The 18,220-nt window shown below is 40.2% G+C and overlaps 1 protein-coding gene across 3 annotated transcripts in view; it reads right to left on the bottom strand.

Annotated features, from left to right (window-relative positions):
- Positions 1–755: 755 nt before the first annotated feature.
- LOC143854594 (mitogen-activated protein kinase kinase kinase YODA-like) overlaps positions 756–18,220 on the bottom strand; it is a 54,233-nt gene continuing 36,768 nt past the window's right edge. For 2 of the 3 annotated variants that reach the window (XM_077364635.1, XM_077364636.1), the window contains exons 6-12: positions 16,113–16,273; positions 15,881–15,956; positions 12,871–12,930; positions 12,678–12,794; positions 12,197–12,436; positions 2,473–2,564; positions 756–2,045 (exon numbers count right to left, since the gene is read on the bottom strand). In XM_077364635.1, the coding sequence (XP_077220750.1) occupies positions 1,517–2,045; positions 2,473–2,564; positions 12,197–12,436; positions 12,678–12,794; positions 12,871–12,930; positions 15,881–15,956; positions 16,113–16,273 (1,275 nt within the window). In that variant the 3' untranslated portion in view covers positions 756–1,516. The remainder of the gene's footprint in view (positions 2,046–2,472; positions 2,565–12,196; positions 12,437–12,677; positions 12,795–12,870; positions 12,931–15,880; positions 15,957–16,112; positions 16,274–18,220) is intronic. The other variant, XM_077364637.1, reaches the window with a different exon arrangement.

Genomic DNA, 18,220 nt, shown 5'->3' with positions numbered 1-18,220 from the left:
ACAATGTTTAAACTTTACATTTCAATCATTCAAAGGTATTTTCAGTATTTCAGCTGTCTTTATCCCATTTTCCTTTCTATACATAGTGGGTACATGACCACGTTTGGCAACCACGAATTTGTTCTTCCATGGAATATTAGTTTTATCAAATGGTGAGAGAGGACCAGGGAGGTTAGGATATAGAGACTTGAGATCGCATAATTGAGAGGGTAAGAAGTGGCTAAAAAGCATGGAAAAATAGATTATATTTGGAGGAATTGCTACCGTCCATCGCAAAAGGCATTTCGCGGCTGGTCTGTCGCATGTCAGACCACCCATGTTGTGAATGGAGACAAAAGCTCTTGTCTTCATTCACGAGGTGGCTGGTCTCAAATGCGATAGACCAGCTGCGAAATGCCTTTTGCGATGGACCCTAGCAAATCCCATATTTTGATTAGGGTTTTTTCTTTTCCCTGTTTTTCAGCCTTTTCTAACCCTCTCCTCGCATGCCCTCTCTAGTCACCTCTAGTCTCTCCTCCCCACCTTCCCTAGCCCTCTCCCACCACTTGATAAACTAAAATTCCTTGGAAAGAAAAAATTTCATGCCAGCCAAATATGGCCTGTAGGATATAGTTTTTAATCGGCCACATAATACAATTATGAGATGTTCCCCTCATGAACAGCACTTGACACAAAAGAAATGAAATTAACAAACTATTTTACTGTGATCAAATTAAATTACTACAGCTAGAAGAAAGGAAACAGAATTCAAGATGGGGGGCAAAAAGACCGGAATTAGATTTCTTCAATTTCCTGCAGAAATGACGTTACATACAACAATAAATTAGGTGGAACAGTCTACAACAACAGTTAAAACCCGAGCCAACGTAGCAATGTATTGACAAATCAAGCAAAAGACTCGGTGAACCATCGAAGAGCTGGACCTGAATCCAGTTCCCAACATCTGTACAATGGCCTCAGACCAAAAAAATAAAGGTCCAGACCCTACCATCCTTTTCAACTTAGTTTTTTCTCTCTTCTGTACTAAGCCTTCGCTTAGTAGTACCATATTTCAAGCTATCAAAGTGTTTTGGCTGGTGAGCTAATTTTCGGATAAAATTAGTAAAGAGAAACATCCCCAGTTCCTCACAAACTGTCAGAAATCCAAATGAAATTCATAACTCAACAGAATTGCCCTTGAAACACAGAACTGCTTCAGATGGTTTCAGTCGCTTCACAGAGAAACTCAATCTGCCAGAAATACTAACCATCCTAATGATCAAAGGGGAAATGAGTAACGAAAGTGTGGTCCCTACCTATGGAGGACTTGCACGCCGATGCCCTAGGTGAGAACCATGTCCCTTCAGCTACTTCAGCTTCCAATGATCCAACTTTATTCCACAGTTTTCTACTTTGGGTCATTATTGTACAAATGGGCTTTCTTAGCCAGTAACACGATGATAACCCAACTGCGCCAAAATCAAAAGAATAATCCCATATGATCAAAAGCCTGCTCCAAGGGCCAGCTCGTGTGATATCAGAAACCATTGACACGGCCAATAGTCGGAGATCCAGGGCTAAGGTCAAGTGATGGGTTCGACTTCACATGATCCCTCAAGAGCTGCTGAGAGACACGATCTGCCAACACTGATTGACCATCATACACTTCCCGTGGGTCCCCATGGACTACCCTTCCAAATGGCTTTCCAAAAATTTCATTTTCAGATGCCACTAGTTCCCGGAAGGCATGCGAACCTGGTTGAATCGCTCGAAAGAGTTTGGGATTGGGGTCATGATAGGTTGAGCCATTGGTGTAGTGACTGTTGGGAGACCTTGGCATGCTTCCAAAGCCTTCATGTAGGTAGGCTGATTGCTTTAGGTGATGAAATGGGATGGCGCCATTACTGCCGGTAAGAGGTGTGGACGAGCCAGAGGTAGTTCTAGGACTGGATATAGGAGAAGGGGACATCCTTCCATTCGCATATTGTGGAGATCTTGGATGCAGAAGAGGGCTTCCAATAGGAGAAACTGGACAAGATATGTTGTTCCTTGGCATATGACTGTCACTGAAAATCAGAACACCACATTCAAAAGGATCCAATTTAATGCATGGTGGTAATAGTTGGTGATAGGCTTGAATCTTATCCCTATGTGCCTGGCTAGGGTGGTCAACAACTCATTGTTATGATATTCAGAAAATTAATGAGGTGGTGAAGACAACCAGCAAAAAATAATTCACGAAGGTCAGATGACTTTGTGAAAACACAGGTCCTATGAACAGTTACTGAAACTATGATCACTATCTACTTCATATTATGTTCAAAACAAATGAATCAAGCATAAAAGCAAAATACAAGAGGCAAAGAAATATAGAATTCTGACCCTGATATCCAACGGACGCAAACTAGTAACTTTCACTACTAAATGAGAGAGAGAGAGAGAGAGAGAGAGAGAGAGAGAGAGAGAGAGAGAGAGAGAGAGAGAGAGACCAACCTGGACGATGAATAAGTGTTTCCCCCTCTAGGCTGCTGAATTGCTAGCCCTTCCATGTCCAAGGAGGAAAGATTTCTTGAATGTCTAGCACCCTGGATAAAGATCACAGAAAGATTGAACATTCAAACCCACCACCTAAGACACAAAAACTCATGCAAACAAATATGTAAACCAGTGTTTAAAAACATGGAAACAGATGAGAACTCAGTCATGGTAAAAAAAGAATCGACTCCAGCAGAGTCAATGATTGACGCGGTCAAAATCTCATAAACTCGGATGAGTCAAAGGAGTTTTCGATCATAACTCAGTCACAGATGAGAACTCGGCCAAGGGAAAAAACGAGTCGACTCAGGTGAGTCAATGATGTGGGAGGGGGTGGATTTTAAACAGTGATATGAACTAAACAGATTCTGCACAAAATTAATGAGCCAGGATGAATTTTGTTGGTCTCTTGTCTAGTTAAGACTGGATACACAGGCCCAACAGGGAATGCAACAAAGCATGCCTGCCTGCATTTCAGACTTCTTTAAGTGTGCCTACAAAAAATCTAAAACAATTTTTTACTAAACAAACACAGCATAATATGAGACAAAAAGTGAAATTAATAAACACTAAGAAAAGAAAATGACGTTCAATTCCACTTGACCGATACACCAATCTTGATCACCATGTAATAAAGAATTTGGAATCACATCAGAAGCTAGGCTACTTGGTGATCATATGGGTTGTAAACAAGCTAACAGGGAAGTTTTCCTCGTGAAGTGGAAGCCTCTATTTATGCTCTTTTGTGGAAGAAAGGACTGTTAGCAATTTCAATCTCTCTCTTAACTATCACATAACATAGATAGGGGTAAAGAAAGTAATAACAATCCTCAAACTGCAGGCCTAATCTGTACAAGTTTGTATGCAGTGTAAGCCATGGCACTGTGTTCTATTCATGCTTGATTGTGCTATGAACTATTTCTTGGTTCTCGGAGATACTAAGTTTATCCTCAGAACACGATATTAAGGGCTTGACCTTCAATAGTCATATGAAATTGTCTAATCAGTGTCACAGTATGTTAACTTGAAAGTTATTTCATCCTATCACAAACAGCTTGCTACCATACTAAATATATCAAATAATAATATTAGATGACTGCAATATTGTATACAAGCAATGAACAAGGTTTAAAATTTCAGTTTCGGACATATAGCCGAAACCAAATTTTTGCCGAAATACCGAAATTTTGGCCGAAATTGGTAAAAAAGGAAAAAGAAATCATTTAAATCCAAAAATTTTACAGAAATTTCGGCCTAATTTCAGTAAAAAAAGCGGAATTGCAAAAAAATAATAATAATAAAAAATGCCAAAATTACCGAAATGCTGAAATTTCGGCCAACACCGAAATGTGTACTGTTGGTCTCGGCCCCGGCCGAAATCCGGAATTCGAAACGAAATTTTGGTATTTCAGTGCAAATTTAAAACCAGGGCAATGAAGCATGTGACGTTCAATAACCCAGGATGTCAGAAGAAAAATATAGAATTTCCTAGAAGCCAGATTCATGCACCTAGTATTAACAGCTTCCCTTCCCTTTTTTTGTTAAACGATGACCAGGGGCCAAGGACAACGCTTTGGCTAAATCAGATTCTGAAACACCATCTCTAGCAAGGATATGCAACCAACTCATTGGTATATCTTACAACATGCACAAACGGAACATCAACTCTATGATTTCACATATAATATGACCAATTCTCCAACACATTACATCAACCTCCCAATTTAGCCAACCCATTGCCCATCTATGTTGGTAACCACCTCCATTTCTTTTTTTTCTTTTTTTTTGAAAATTAACAACTTTATAAATCAACATAAGTTGGGGGACAAGATGTCCCCGGATACAAAGAGCCCATTATGGAGCCCGGGAATCTTACAGTGAGGAAAGATACATGTAAGCGACACAATGAATTCTAAGAGTCCAAATTCTCATGAATAGGTGCTACGCTGACCGTCGTTGATGAATAGCTTCTACGCTGACCGTCGTTGCTTCCGCTACCACTCCTTGCTTCGCCAATTCATCCGCCATTTCATTCGCCGTTCTCCTTCTGTGGAGTATTTTAGGATTCATCACACTAACCAGATCCTTAACTTCTGATATTGTGTTTTGCAGTCTCCATGGCCCTTTGGAATTATTAAGGGCCCAAGCAATGGTGTTGGAAGAGTCCCCCTCGATAATGAGTGGCTTTGACACATTTCGATAGCACCATTTGAGGCCGAAAAAGTAAGGCCCTAACTTCAGCCTCATTGGCATCGCAAATTCCAACTGGCCCAAGGTATTTCATCAGCACTTCACCATTCGAATTCCTCACCACACTGCCAATACCAGCTTTCCCCGGGTTTCCAAGAGTGCTGCCGTCAAAGGTAAGCTTTAACCATCCCGATGGCGGCGGTTCCCATTTTGGGGTTTGTTTAACTCTAATTTTCCTATCCCAAATAATCGCATTCCAATTCCGGAGAATCTCCCCATTTCCGCAAGTGACGATTCTACGGCTTTTGACCCATGATATCAGTTCTATCTTTTACTTCAGTGAGCACCCGCTCCACATTTTTAGCCTTCTCGACAAATATTCGATTATTTCATTCCTTCCACACGTTCCATATTATGGCAAGAGGCAATAAATTCCACATTAATTGCCCTAGATCTCCAAATAAGCCCCCGACCAATTCAATAGTATCTTCGATATTGATTTCTGGAAGACCCACGTCACTCCAAAAGTCTTAAGCATCCTATTCCATATTTTCAACGAGAAGGGACAATGGATTAATAGATGATCTAATGTTTCCTCTGACTGCTTGCATAGGATACATTGACTAGCCAATCTGAAGGATCTTCTCTTTAACCTATCACAGGTTTTAATCCTTTTATGGACAACCGTCCCCGCGAATGCCAATATTCGAGGAGGTGATTTGAATGTCCATATCCGCGCTTGCCGGGAGGCTGGTTTGTCACCATTATTTAAAGCAGAGAAGAATGATTTTGCGGAGAAATCACCTTGGGTGTCAGGAGTCCAAATCCTTTCATCTTTATCCTTTAATGCACAGTATTGGAATTCAATAGCTCAAGTAATGCAATAAATTGGTTAATTTCTACATCCTTCAGATTTCGCCGTAATCTGACATCCCAAAGGGTCTCACCATCCACCACACTCCTCTTCATGTACTCCGACACCATTGATCCACGATTTACTGCAAGCAAAAATAGGTTCGGGAAACTGTCCTTCAACATTGTATCCCCACCCAAAGGTCCAGCCAGAATCTGATTTCATCTCCCTCTCCCACCCTGAATCTTACCACTGGATCGAAATCCTCTCTAACCGAGCATATTGATTTCCATACCCCCGAGCCTTTCCCAGTCCCTGGATTTCTCGCCTCCCATTCTTCACCTAGTCTTCCATACTTGTCTCCAATTACACTATGCCACTGAGCCTTTTTATCTTCCCCAAAGCACCATAACCACTTACCTAAAAGTGATTTGTTTCTCAATTTTACTCTACCAATCCCCAGCCCTCCATATTTTTTTAGGTTCGAGACCTTATTCCAGTTCATTAGGTGCTTGAGTTTCTTTGAGTTTCCATGTCCTTCCCACAGAAAGTCTCTCTGCAACTTCTCTATTATTTGTGCAGCTTTGCTTGGGATTTTGAATAAGGACATATAATAGACAGGCATGTTCGCGATCGTGGCTTTGATTAATGTGATTCTCCCCCCAAAGGATATATATTTTGACTTCCACATTGCCAATTTGCTCTCAATTCTTTCGACCACCGGGTCCCATTGTTCAGGCTTAAGGATACCGAATCCAAGTGGTAGCCCCAAATATGTCATTGGAAATGTGCTTTCATCGCATCCAATAATCTCCGCATACCCCTTGACAATCTCCTGTTGGACATTTATCCCCGCCATCATACTTTTGTAGAAGTTTATTTTCAGCCCAGTTACAACTTCGAACCACCTAAAGATTCTCTATATATTTCTTACTGAAGCCATCTCTTCTTCAATTAGAACCAAGTTATCATCAGCGAACTGAAGATGGCTAACGGCTTCAGAGTTACTGCTCGGTTTTAGACCTCTTAAATATCCCATCGCTTGGCCTTTGGAAATTATCAGACTTAGTGACTCAGCCACCATTATAAATAGATAAGGTGATAGTGGATCACCCTGTCTCAAGCCTCTATTGCTTTTGAAGAAGCCTTCAGCTGTGCCATTAATTAAGACAGAAAAGGAAGCAGTTGATAAGCATGCTTTGATCCACTTCTTCCACCTTGTGCCAAATCCCATTCTGTCTTGTATGTATTCCAATACCTCCCAATCGATGTGGCCATAAGCTTTCTCAACATCTATCTTTAGGACCAAACCCCTCTGACCATTTCGCTTTACTGAATCAATGACTTCATTTGCAATTAGTACGCCATCTAATATCTGTCTTTTCTCCACAAAAGCACCTTGAAAATTTGAAATGAGGCTCCCCATCACCAATTTAATCCGTCTTGCAAGAATTTTGGAGATAATCTTACAGACACTGTTTATTAAGCTTATCGGGCGGAACTCCTTCAGACCAATTACCCCACTCTTCTTTGGAATAAGGGAGAGAAAGGTCGTATTAGCCTCTGAATTCATTACACCACGCTCATAAAATTCCCGTACAAAAGCCATGATGTCATCTTTGATGATTTCCCAGTAATTCTGGAAAAAAGCCATCGGAAACCCATCAGGCGCAGGTGCTCTGTCTTTTCTCGATCAAGAATACTGCGCCTTGGACTTCCTCTTCAGTGAACGGTCTTTCGAGCTGAGTTGCTTCTGACTGACTTAGAGATCTGAACGCCAATCCATCCATTTTAGGTCTCCAATGATATTCTTTGTGATATAGACTAGAAAAGTAAGAGATTACCATGTTCTTAATCTCTTCCTTGTCTTCTACTAGAACATCTTCCTCCCGTAAGCAATTAATAGCATTTGTACGTCTCCGAAAACTTGCAGTCCTGTGGAAGAATTTTGAGTTGCAGTCACCTTCTTTGAGCCACAGGGCGCGGGACTTTAATCGCCATTGAATTTCGTCCCTTCGTAGAATTTCTTCAAATTCCTCTATTAGCTGTAATCTTTCCATTTTCTGAGCAGTTTGTAGCCTACCGGCTTCTTCTTTTAATTCCAGTTTCTGTAAAGAAGATATAATCTCCTCCTTTCTACATCGCTTTGTTTCATCCGCCCTTCTTTGCCAATCCTTAATTTTCAGCTTCAGTGCTTTAAGCTTCCTACATAAAATGAAGCCCTTCCACCCCTCAACCGAGATTTCGTTCCACCACGATTTGATTTTCTCATCAAACCCCTGAATTTCACATAGGCTCCTATCGAATCTAAAAGGTTTGGGTTCCCCAGAGTAGTTTGACAATTCTAGGAGGAGAGGGTTATGGTCCTAGGTAGGTTTAGGTAATGTTCGTTGGTATATAACCAAGAAAGCCTCTTCCCATTCTTTCGAAATAAGTATTCTATCCAACCTGCTCATTACGAGATTATCACGATTGTTTGACCAAGTGAATCTCGACCCTTCTACGGCAGATCAATAAGTTGTCCCTGCTAGATGAAATTAGAAAATTTTCTCATGCTGATATTGATTCTCCCCTGCATATTTTTCTCAGATGGAAATCTTATCATGTTAAAATCTCCCCCTACAATCCACGGTCCCGACCATTGATCCCTTCTTCCATTAATTCAGTTCACAAAGCTCCTTTCTCCCTTGCTTTTGCTGGCCCGTACACGATTGTGATCTTCCATCTTTCAGTCCACTCGTTTGATGTAAACATAATGGATATTGTAAAACGTAATGCTTACCTCCTCCGTGTTTAAACGGTTGCTTCTCCAAATCGCTATTATTCCCCCCGCCGATGCAATCGCCACCCACTGCCTTTGGTTTCTACCCCAGATTTTGTTGATTATCGCATCATTCACCCCCAATGATTTTTCATTCCACAATAGCCATGAAATCAAGCTTCCGGCTTTGAATTATATCCTTCACCGCTATGCATTTATTCTCCGTCCCAAGACCCCTTATGTTCCATATTCCAATCTTCATATTAACAGATTTCCCAATCCCAATCCCAATCCGAAATTCATAGTAGGGCTCAAACCTCCCTAGTTCCCCTTCTCAACTTTTTCTTTGTTTCCTTTCTTCAATCTTCACACTTGTCAGCATCCTCCATAATACGCCAGGTTTCAGCTTCATTTTCATGATGAGAAATACCAGATCATTGCCCAAAATCCCCATAGCTTCACGCTCAGAGATTGTTGCTTCTACAATTGACTCATCAGAATCAGGAGCTCTAGAGTAGGCTTCATTAATTTTTCCTTGAAGCTCTACCTTCAACAAATCAATTTCGATGGCCGTCACCGGAGTCCCTTTTTCCTCCACGTATTCTTCGCCTTCATCTCCAATAATTTTGTTCAGAGGATTTTCTTCTTACCCGGATCGTCATCAGTCCTTGAATTTTGTTCATGACCTCGATCCTCCATCGATTTTGCAATTTCACTTTCCTCAAGAATTTTCCTTGATCCTTCAGAAGCATCTGCCAATTCTTCCTTCTTACGTCTTCTTGATTTCAATTTGAGGAATTCCTGGACGATCTCTTCTTTTGAAGGGGACTTGACGGATTTTCTTCGCTTTAGGGTTTTCTATATTCCGGCAGACTACGAGATTTCCGTCCAAAGATCGTTTATCACATTCCTAAGTTTATCCTTGACTAAAAATTCCATGCCCTTCTCCTTTTTTCCTCCTCCACGGAGGCCGACACCTTTAATCTTAACATTTTTTCTGAAACGATGAAAAGACCTAGGCATCCTTTCTTCTCTCTCCGTTCTCCAATAGGAATAAGGCATTCTTTCCATCTGTCGGTCATGCACCCATCTTTGAGTACCATCCGTTACCCCCAAATGGATTCACACCAACATGTGGTCCTCTATTGATTCTAAAGGACAGATCTCGATGGTTATCTTCACTAATGGCTTTAACACGTACCCTTGTAGCATTTTGGTTTCTACCACGTGTCACTGCCTCTTTTAATGACTCACGTTGATTTTTGTCGGCTTCTCCAGAGTAGCTTCTACTAGACGGCACAGGTGGGAGGCCACGTAACCCCATAGCTGGCAATACTCCAGACCTTATCCTCATGTCACTGTCATCCACCCATGTAATGCCACGTTTGAGAGGGGCTTCTACCGCCATCGAATTTTCTGCCAGGGGTCCCTTTAATTTGAAATTTGAATAAGCGGTAGGATTTTGATCGTTCCTTTGAATGGTCTGATCAACGACTATTGCTTTGCCTTTTCTATCACGTTCCATCTGCCACGTGTGAGTCCGTAGCTCAGATTGACCGTTCGATTGTTGATCTTCAACAATGAACGGCAGATCCATTATCTTCTTCCTTTGTCCATCCGAATGGAGAAAATTTCCAATGTCTCTGTTCTCCGATCTTTCATCTTCTCCCAGATCGCGATTCTCACTTATCCAGTTCTTCCTGTCATTCTCCATTGTTTGTCTTGGCCTAATATTATCTTCTCCACCAACCGGTGTGGGATGCCTCAGAGTGTTCACCCACCACTCCTATTGTGTACCACCGAGATTCAACCTTCAATCGAACATAAGAACGGAGAAATCTCCATTCAGACGTGTGCACCTTCGCCACCGCATATTCATTGAAAAAATCACCTTTACCGTCCATTTTTGTCTCCATTACCGCCCCGAATAGCCCCCCCAATGCTTCCACAGTTGAGGATGCCCACGCATGGAGCGGGATCCCATAGAAGCGGATCCAAATTGCTTTAGCTCCAGTTTGAAGCGTAGGATGCCAAGAGCCAGGAGATGTTAAGAAACTCCCATATGCATGCGCTCCTCTTTTGAAGATCGATTCAGCCTGAGATTCAGATTCAAACCCAAAAAGAACCTCACGTGAACCTATAGAGAACGGTTCTGGTACGTTGGGGAGATTCCAAAACCATTTGGCCCATTCCCACACTTCTTGTAACTGCCATTTTTCAGATTTCATTCTACCGATAAGACAAGACCTTAGGAGTTCCATTCTTTCAGATACCTCCATTTCTGACTTGTCCACCCCACCTTTGGCAAGAGTATCGGCTTCTCCATTAGCAGAGCGAAGCGAGTGATACAGAGTGGGACGGATAGCCCTGAAAAGATCCCATATCTCCCTAATGGTGCTAGCCAATTTCCATTGTTCCTGAGCAGAGCCATTTGCATGATTTAGTTAAAGCAATAACATTCGAAGAAGCACCTTCCACGGACAATTTTCCACCTATTTGCAAATAAAGATGAGGAAATAAGAGTACCAGAGCATTCATTTCATTGGAATCTTAAATCCAAACACCTAGCAAATTTTTTTTACCACTTCTCTTCTCCATCCTCAAGAAACCCCAATACTGGAGAGGAATAGGTTCCAAGAGAGTCAGCATCACTGTTAAGTTTCAAGGATTTAGTCAAGGAGGCAACAGAATCCATCCCAATGCATCACCATCCACTCTATAATGGCCTCTGAAAATCTGCTTCCAATAAGTTGAAGATCTTGCATCATGTCCAAAAGTCCTTGTGAGATACGGGAAAAATACGATTGAGCTCTATCCAATTTCGCATTCCAAAAGGGCTTATTTTCTCCTAAACTTCCTCTTATTAATTTCATTCTATAATCTCTAATGAACTGCAAAAAGGAAAATTTTCCAAAAAAATTGTTGCTTTACACCAAAGGGCCCATCTGTTGGTTCACCAAAGAGATCAGTAACTATCCAAGAACATCCTTTTCATACCGAAGCGTCAACGGATCTAGTCCCAAAGCACGCCTAGTCAACTTGCAAATGACTGAAAATATGGTTAACCCAAACTTTTGTTCTTTGAAGTATCAAACATGTGAGATCTTGCTAGCCATCGGAATCCAACAAAATACCTCCACTCTAATGCTCTGTTTGGTTGCCGGTTTTTTTTGTGCCTGGGAGTTTTGTGGGAGAGTAAGTTAAATTTTGGTCCCATCCCATGTTTGGTTGCCTTTTAGCACTAGGTTTATTTTAATCCCACTCTTGTAATGATTACTTGTGGGGTGAATTTTTTAATCCCACTTTTGTAATGATTGCCTTTTCATCCCATCCCAAGATAACCCCAGGAACCAAAATAAACTCAGGAACCAAAAATAAGCTTGAGAAGAATTTTTTTCTACCCAACAGTTCAAGCAACCAAACAAAGGTTTTTTTTCCTCCCACCATATCTCCCAGGGTATTTTTTTCACAGTAAATGGTAAAAATGAAAACATCACTGTATTTTTTTAAAATATCACAATTTTTTCAGTTTTTTTTTTGTTTTATCAAAATGTCGCGATAAAACCACGATATTTTGAAAATGTCCGGGATATTTGTGACATATGACCAGACAAGTAAATCAAGCAAACATGCACAGTACCTAGCTATTTTAACAGTTACCATGAAAATGAACTTCAATATTGAAATAACCAATAAAAGAGTTGACAAATATATGCAACTTAATAGTCGCCACAAGCCAATCAGCTTAGCAGATCCAACAACTTTCACAACACAATATAACATGGGTAGCATAAGAAAACAGAATGATAAAACTAACCACGAGAAGAAAATAGACTATCCCGTGGATAAAATTTATAAAAAAAAAGGAAATTCCATACCGTGGATCTAATTCCATTTGTAGCTCCAGAAAGGAGTTCTAGATACTCGGAGCCAGGAATGGGTCTTTCCAACGGCGCTGCATTTTTCACGAAAGGGTGGTCCAAAAGCTGAGCAGCCATAGGACGATGTATGGGATTGCGTTGCAAACACTGCTTTACAAAATCCTTGCCTTCATCTGAGAGATGATCAGGAATTGCTGGAAGTTCTTTACTATTCCCAATCTTAAACATGGCAGCAACCTTTGGCTCAAACATGAAACACATCAATATGATAAACCAACAAGAGCCATTCAAAAAAACAAAAAAAAAACCCAACAAGGCGGCTCAGAAAAATTTAGTAAAACAAGTATGCAATTATGATGAGGCAATAAGAAATATATGCATTTCAGACATGCAAGAAACAATGAGATTTCAAATCAATCTATAATAGAATATAAATTAAAAAGCTAAGTCGCCCATATCTAATATTTGAAAAACTGACCCCTTCATACTGGCTCCATGGTGGTTTTGTTGTAGCCATTTCCAAAACAGTGCATCCAAGACTCCAAATATCCACAGCAAGATTACAGCCATTTGAGTTTTTTATGACCTGAATGGTCTATGGATGAGAAAAATGCAACTGGAAGTTATGTTATGAACAGAAAATAAAGGCTGTGGCAATAAAATATTCCAACCTCAGGCGCCATCCAGTAAGGGCTTCCCTTGAATGATAGTGGACATGATTGCCCAGTAATCTGAAAAATTGAAGCATGTGTTGAGATAAACAAAATCAAGAAACTATTATAAAGAGAAAATACAAATATTTAGAGTGCACAAGTACGCATGTATTTAAGTGACCCATAACACCTTGTTGAAGAAAGCTATCAACCAAAAAGGGAAAGTGTTTAATAAAGTGAAGAGTGCCATTGTCACAACAAGTGAATGTCATTAGGGATAAATATGGTCCTGGTCGGAATGAGTCAATTTTATTAAATATCAGTGGCAATGGTTTGTAAGCTTCGAAATTAGTTTGTATTGCAAAGGACAAATTATTTTGGATGCCAGATTTAGTTTTAGAATAAGTTGAGAAAATCATATTTGGTTGGAAAGGTCAATGGTTGGATGAGGCCGTGGAGGCCGGATCTGGAGGCCGTGGAGGTCGTCGGGAGACCAATGAGGCCGGACTTAATGGGGGTCTGACGGGGTTCGGTGTTGGTGCGAGATGAAGTCCGTAGGAGATCGGGTGGTGAAGATGGGTTATTGATCTGAAAATGGAGGAATGGGATGAAGAAAATGGGTTGTGGTGGAGGTGGGTTTAGATCTTGAAGAAGATGGTGGTGGTGGCTGGGTTTCAGAGGTGGAGATGGGTGGCTTTTGTGGAAGAGATGTAGGAGATACTGGAGGTGGTGATCGTGTAGGAGAAGCTGGTGGCCGGCGGGGAGAGCTGCCGGAGAAGACTACCGTCTCTCTCTGAAAATGCAGCCGAAGAAGATGACCTGGTGTACGATAGAATAAATGGCTATCGTGCACGGTTATGGGTGCACCATAGCTCTAGGTCTTCGAGCGGGATTTTTGAAAATCGAAATCGCCAGCTGGGATGAGGTGGATAAGTTTGTGTGGCATGGCAGACACGTATCATGATTTGGTGGGGCCCACAAATATGGTACTTTTGTTGTTTCTGATACAAGTTAGGGTATTGGGTAATGTAACTGGGAATGGGGATGGGTATCATATAATGGATATGTAAGCTAATTCTACTGTATGTATGGAGTGGTACTGTTGTAGCCTGTTAGGAGACAACTTGTCCCTTATTTGGAACTTTTTGGAATAATAAATGTCAATTTAAAAAAAAGGTTCAATGGTTGGATGATTCTACACTCTCACTATTGTTTTCTTCATGATATGATTTTGCATCTAACAAGGAAGCACGAATCTCAAATTAATATCATCAAGTGTGAAACAAGATTATTGGGATTGGTCATTTAGATGAAAGTTGAAAGATGGGGAAATGGGCATGCCCTTTGATCTCCCAGTAGGTTGGATAAATGTTTAAAAATGCGGGTGTGGTGCGGAACGGAGTTAAAGAAAATCCTAGTTGACTCGGCACGATATCGTCAAGTACTCGGTTGACACGGTTGCGTAATCGGTAGATGCGGTCATAACTACGCAGAGTCAATGGAGTCTTTATTGACTTTAGGGAAAAACGCGGAACGCGGCCAAGGTAAAATGGAGTCGACTCAGGGCAGTCCACGATGACGCAGGGTAGTTTTAAAACTAGGGGGATAACTTAAATTTCCCCCTTTTAGAAGCAATGATATTGGATTCATGACTCTATGGGTAGCTTCTACTTGCTATCCTTCCTTGCTTTCTTGACTCGAATCGATGATCCAAATCTAAACCTCCCATTGGTTTGGCCGATCCAAATTCCTTTGTGTGGAGGCTTTTGTTGGAATGTTATTGACAACAACATCAATACTTGAGACATGATGAATAATAACAAGGCTAGATAATTAGTGCATCACCTATAGAGAAGCTGGAAAATTTTCCAATCGGTACTATCCTTTTATTGGTTAGAAAGATAAAAAACTCATTGGAAAATTTCCCCTTTGATAATATTATGGAGTATTTGGATGCAAAAGAACAATTTCAAAGCCAAAGATTGTCCACATGGCTTAATCACATGTAGAATTAAATCCTATATCATTCAATGGATGATCTCTTACTTGGGTAGAGGTGGTTAATCCAACTGACGCATTACAGTTGAATTTTGTTGGTACTTCATGTGATTAAAGACAGTCAATGCTCTATCATTTAGGCTTTTCCAGGTCTAATCTGTGTAGAAAATTCATGTGAAGCAGAAATCCAGGCTTCGCATGAAGGTTTTAAGGTATTTACTGTCAATCCAGATAGATTTTAAAGGGGAGGGTCATTCGGCTAATGTTATAGCTTGGGCTTCTGATAAGTGCACAGGCCTTGAGCACTTTATTAATTCCTATCGCAGATTTTTTGTATTTATTGAGTCAATAGAATATATTCGCATATCTCTTGATGTGCCAATGACATCGATTATGGTTTGGCTAGAGAGGGGGCAGAAAGAGGCCATTTGGGTGGGAGAGGCTATCTCTACTGTAATTTATTTTTTCCGTTTTTCCTTTTGTTGCTCTCTTAGAGGCCCTTTGGGCGGAAAAGGGTATCTCCACTGTAGTTTATTTGTTCTCCTTTTCCTTTTGTTGCTCTCCTAGAGGCCCTTTGGGTGGGAGAGGGTATCTCCACTGTAATTTATTTTCTGTTTTTCCTTTTGTTACTCTCTTTGTTGAGAGATCAGCTAAAACCCTCTTTACTTTTGCTTCAAATAATAACAACTCTAGTCATCATCAAAAAATAGGTACCAAATTTAGTGACCTCTTGAAAGTAGGTAAGACATGTACTGGGAATACAAAAAAGATATTTCAGCCCGACCCAAAAACTAAAAATACAACGGAGAGGAAAAGAAGATTTATCTAACACATCAAGTTATACAAGCTAAAATAATACTCAACTAGGGTTCCTCCAAATGAGTTATATGAGATGTTTTCTAACACATACTCCCATAAAAAAATAACGGAGGGAAAAAAGTTGTGTTCTAAAGCACGCATCAATATAACTCTAAAGAGACTAATGTATTACCCACATGTCACACATATAAATAGCAAATGAAAATCTTACGTGCTTTGCCATCCCAAAATCTGCCAACTTAACACGGCCAACGGGGTCTACAAGGATATTTGCACCTTTGATGTCCCTGAAGAGGAAATATGGTTTAATGACAAGTATGAAGAGTGTCTAGAAACAGGAAAATCATACAAGAACGACGTGAAAGGGGTTACTATCAAATGCTTGGAATTACTGAATCCAACCTAATAATTCGAAATGAGAATAAAATTGGAAGTACACCCACCTATGCACAGTATTCTTAGCATGCAAATATGCGAGGCCCGAAAGGATTTGTTGGGTGTAGCTGCGAATTGCCAGCTCCCCGAATTGCCCGTACTCTTGAAGAAGCTTATGGATGGAACCACCAGATACATATTCCAGGTAGATATACAATTTGTCATCGACCTGTTCAAGGAGTGGAGAATCAATCTACTGAAAGAAAACTAAAGGTCTGCATGGATTGCAAGAAAAACATTTCTGATGGAAATTTTTTTCTTGGGGAAATATTTTCTTTCAACAATTTAGATGGAAATGAGGTGATTATGGTTAATTTAGAGTGATATCATCATAATTGAAGGCCCCTCTAAATAAAAATTGAATAGGGTTGGTTCCAATTATCCTTTTTTGTGTGTAACAAAAGTAGGACATTTTAGAAATATTTTTCCGTTCCAAACTTTTCCAAAAAATTCATGCAATCCAAACAGGGCCTAAACATATCTGACATTTATGCATACACAGCTGCTTGATACATTCTTTAAATGGAAATAACTCCACAAGAACAATTTTAAAAATGCGAGAAATTGATTATTCAAAACCCGGAATTAAAAATAGAAGGTTCAACTGTAAAATCCTTCAATTTGATATCAAACTACACGCAACACTAAGTTGTAAAATCCGTTTCGTTCGCCGTTTCGTTTTGGCGACTGGAATGGAACACTTCGGTGTTTTAGACGTTTCGTTCCACGTTTCGGTTGCGAAACTTTTCTTTCTGCTTTCCAGAGGGAATTTTTTTTAAGTAGTTAAAAATATGAAAAAATGCAAAAAAATCAGAAATTGTCAGAAAATCAGAGAAGCTTGAAGAGCTTAAAAGAAGATTAGAGTTCAATAGATCTTAGTTGGTGGGAAAGTGTGTAAATGAAGTTTGTAAGAGAAGAGTGGAAAAACAATGGTTAATGGGGTATATATAGCGGTGTGAATGCTTGTGGATGTGAAAAAACGGAAAATACCCTTCCAACGGCTATAAAACGGTCATAAACAATCATAAAATGAGGGTAGAATGATCCCAAAACAGTCCCAATGGCTATAATGGCATTCCCGTAATTTTTTTTAAAAATTCCGCCTTTTAGACAATTTCGGTCGAAACGGACCAAAACGGGCCGAAACGGAACGAAATCCGGAACGGAACGAATTCCGATTGGATTTCGTTCAGGTTTCCAGTCCGAAACCGAAATTTCGGCCCGTTTCAGCCGAAACGAAGTGAAATATACAACTTAGCGCAGCAGAGATGCACAGTTATAAAAAAGCAGCACCAATAACCATTTGAAATTAAAAGGTCGGTTTTATCAGGTGTAGTAACTTCAGACTTAAAGAAATAGTACCTTTTAACAATTAATAAATAGGATATTACAGAAAAAATCCTCTACCCTACTAAACACCATTTTACAACTAACTGCCTGACTTCTCTAATAATAACATCCAAAGGTCAGACACCCTCGTTCCAGATACTAACAGTTCATCAGCACATGTGACAAAGTTATGAGCTCAAAGAGCGGGAAATATAAAGAACAGTAATACTGCTTGTTCATATAGCAGTATTACTCTTCAACAGAAAAGAGCCAAGAAAATTCAGAAATTCATGTTCGAAACAGCTGCTGAAATTAGTCACTTCAGAACTGTTGAACTCGATGAAGAACTTAAAACTTCTAAGAAGAGGGAAACGACAATTAGAACCTTACCAACCAAAAAAATCAATTAGAACCTTTGTCAAGCCAAAAATGAAATCAAATCCGAAAATAAAACTCCCAAACAAGAGTGAAACAGTAATTAGAACTTGTTAACTTACCAACTTCTCCAAAAGCTTAAGCTATTGGAGAAAGGCGTTATTTATCTTTTATACTTTAACACTTCCCCGCACGTGTGGCCCACTTGGCAAACACGTGGCATATGTGGTCCCACTTTCGGCCCACCATCGCATGTGGATTTTTGCTATCCGGGAGGTTTGAACTCGAGACCTTTGGCTCTAATACCATGTTAACTAACCAACTTCTCCAAAAGCTTAAGTTGTTGCAGAAAGGCGGTATTTATCTTTTATACTTTAACAGAACTTAACACACTTTAGAACTCCTAGATAAA

The sequence above is a fragment of the Tasmannia lanceolata genome, unplaced genomic scaffold (assembly GCF_043159265.1).
Source record: "Tasmannia lanceolata isolate RefF3 unplaced genomic scaffold, GAP_Taslan_0.1 ptg000020l, whole genome shotgun sequence".
NCBI classification, from domain to species: Eukaryota; Viridiplantae; Streptophyta; class Magnoliopsida; order Canellales; family Winteraceae; genus Tasmannia; species Tasmannia lanceolata.
Note: the sequence above shows the minus strand (reverse complement) of the source record. Positions and strands in the feature narration are given on the sequence as shown.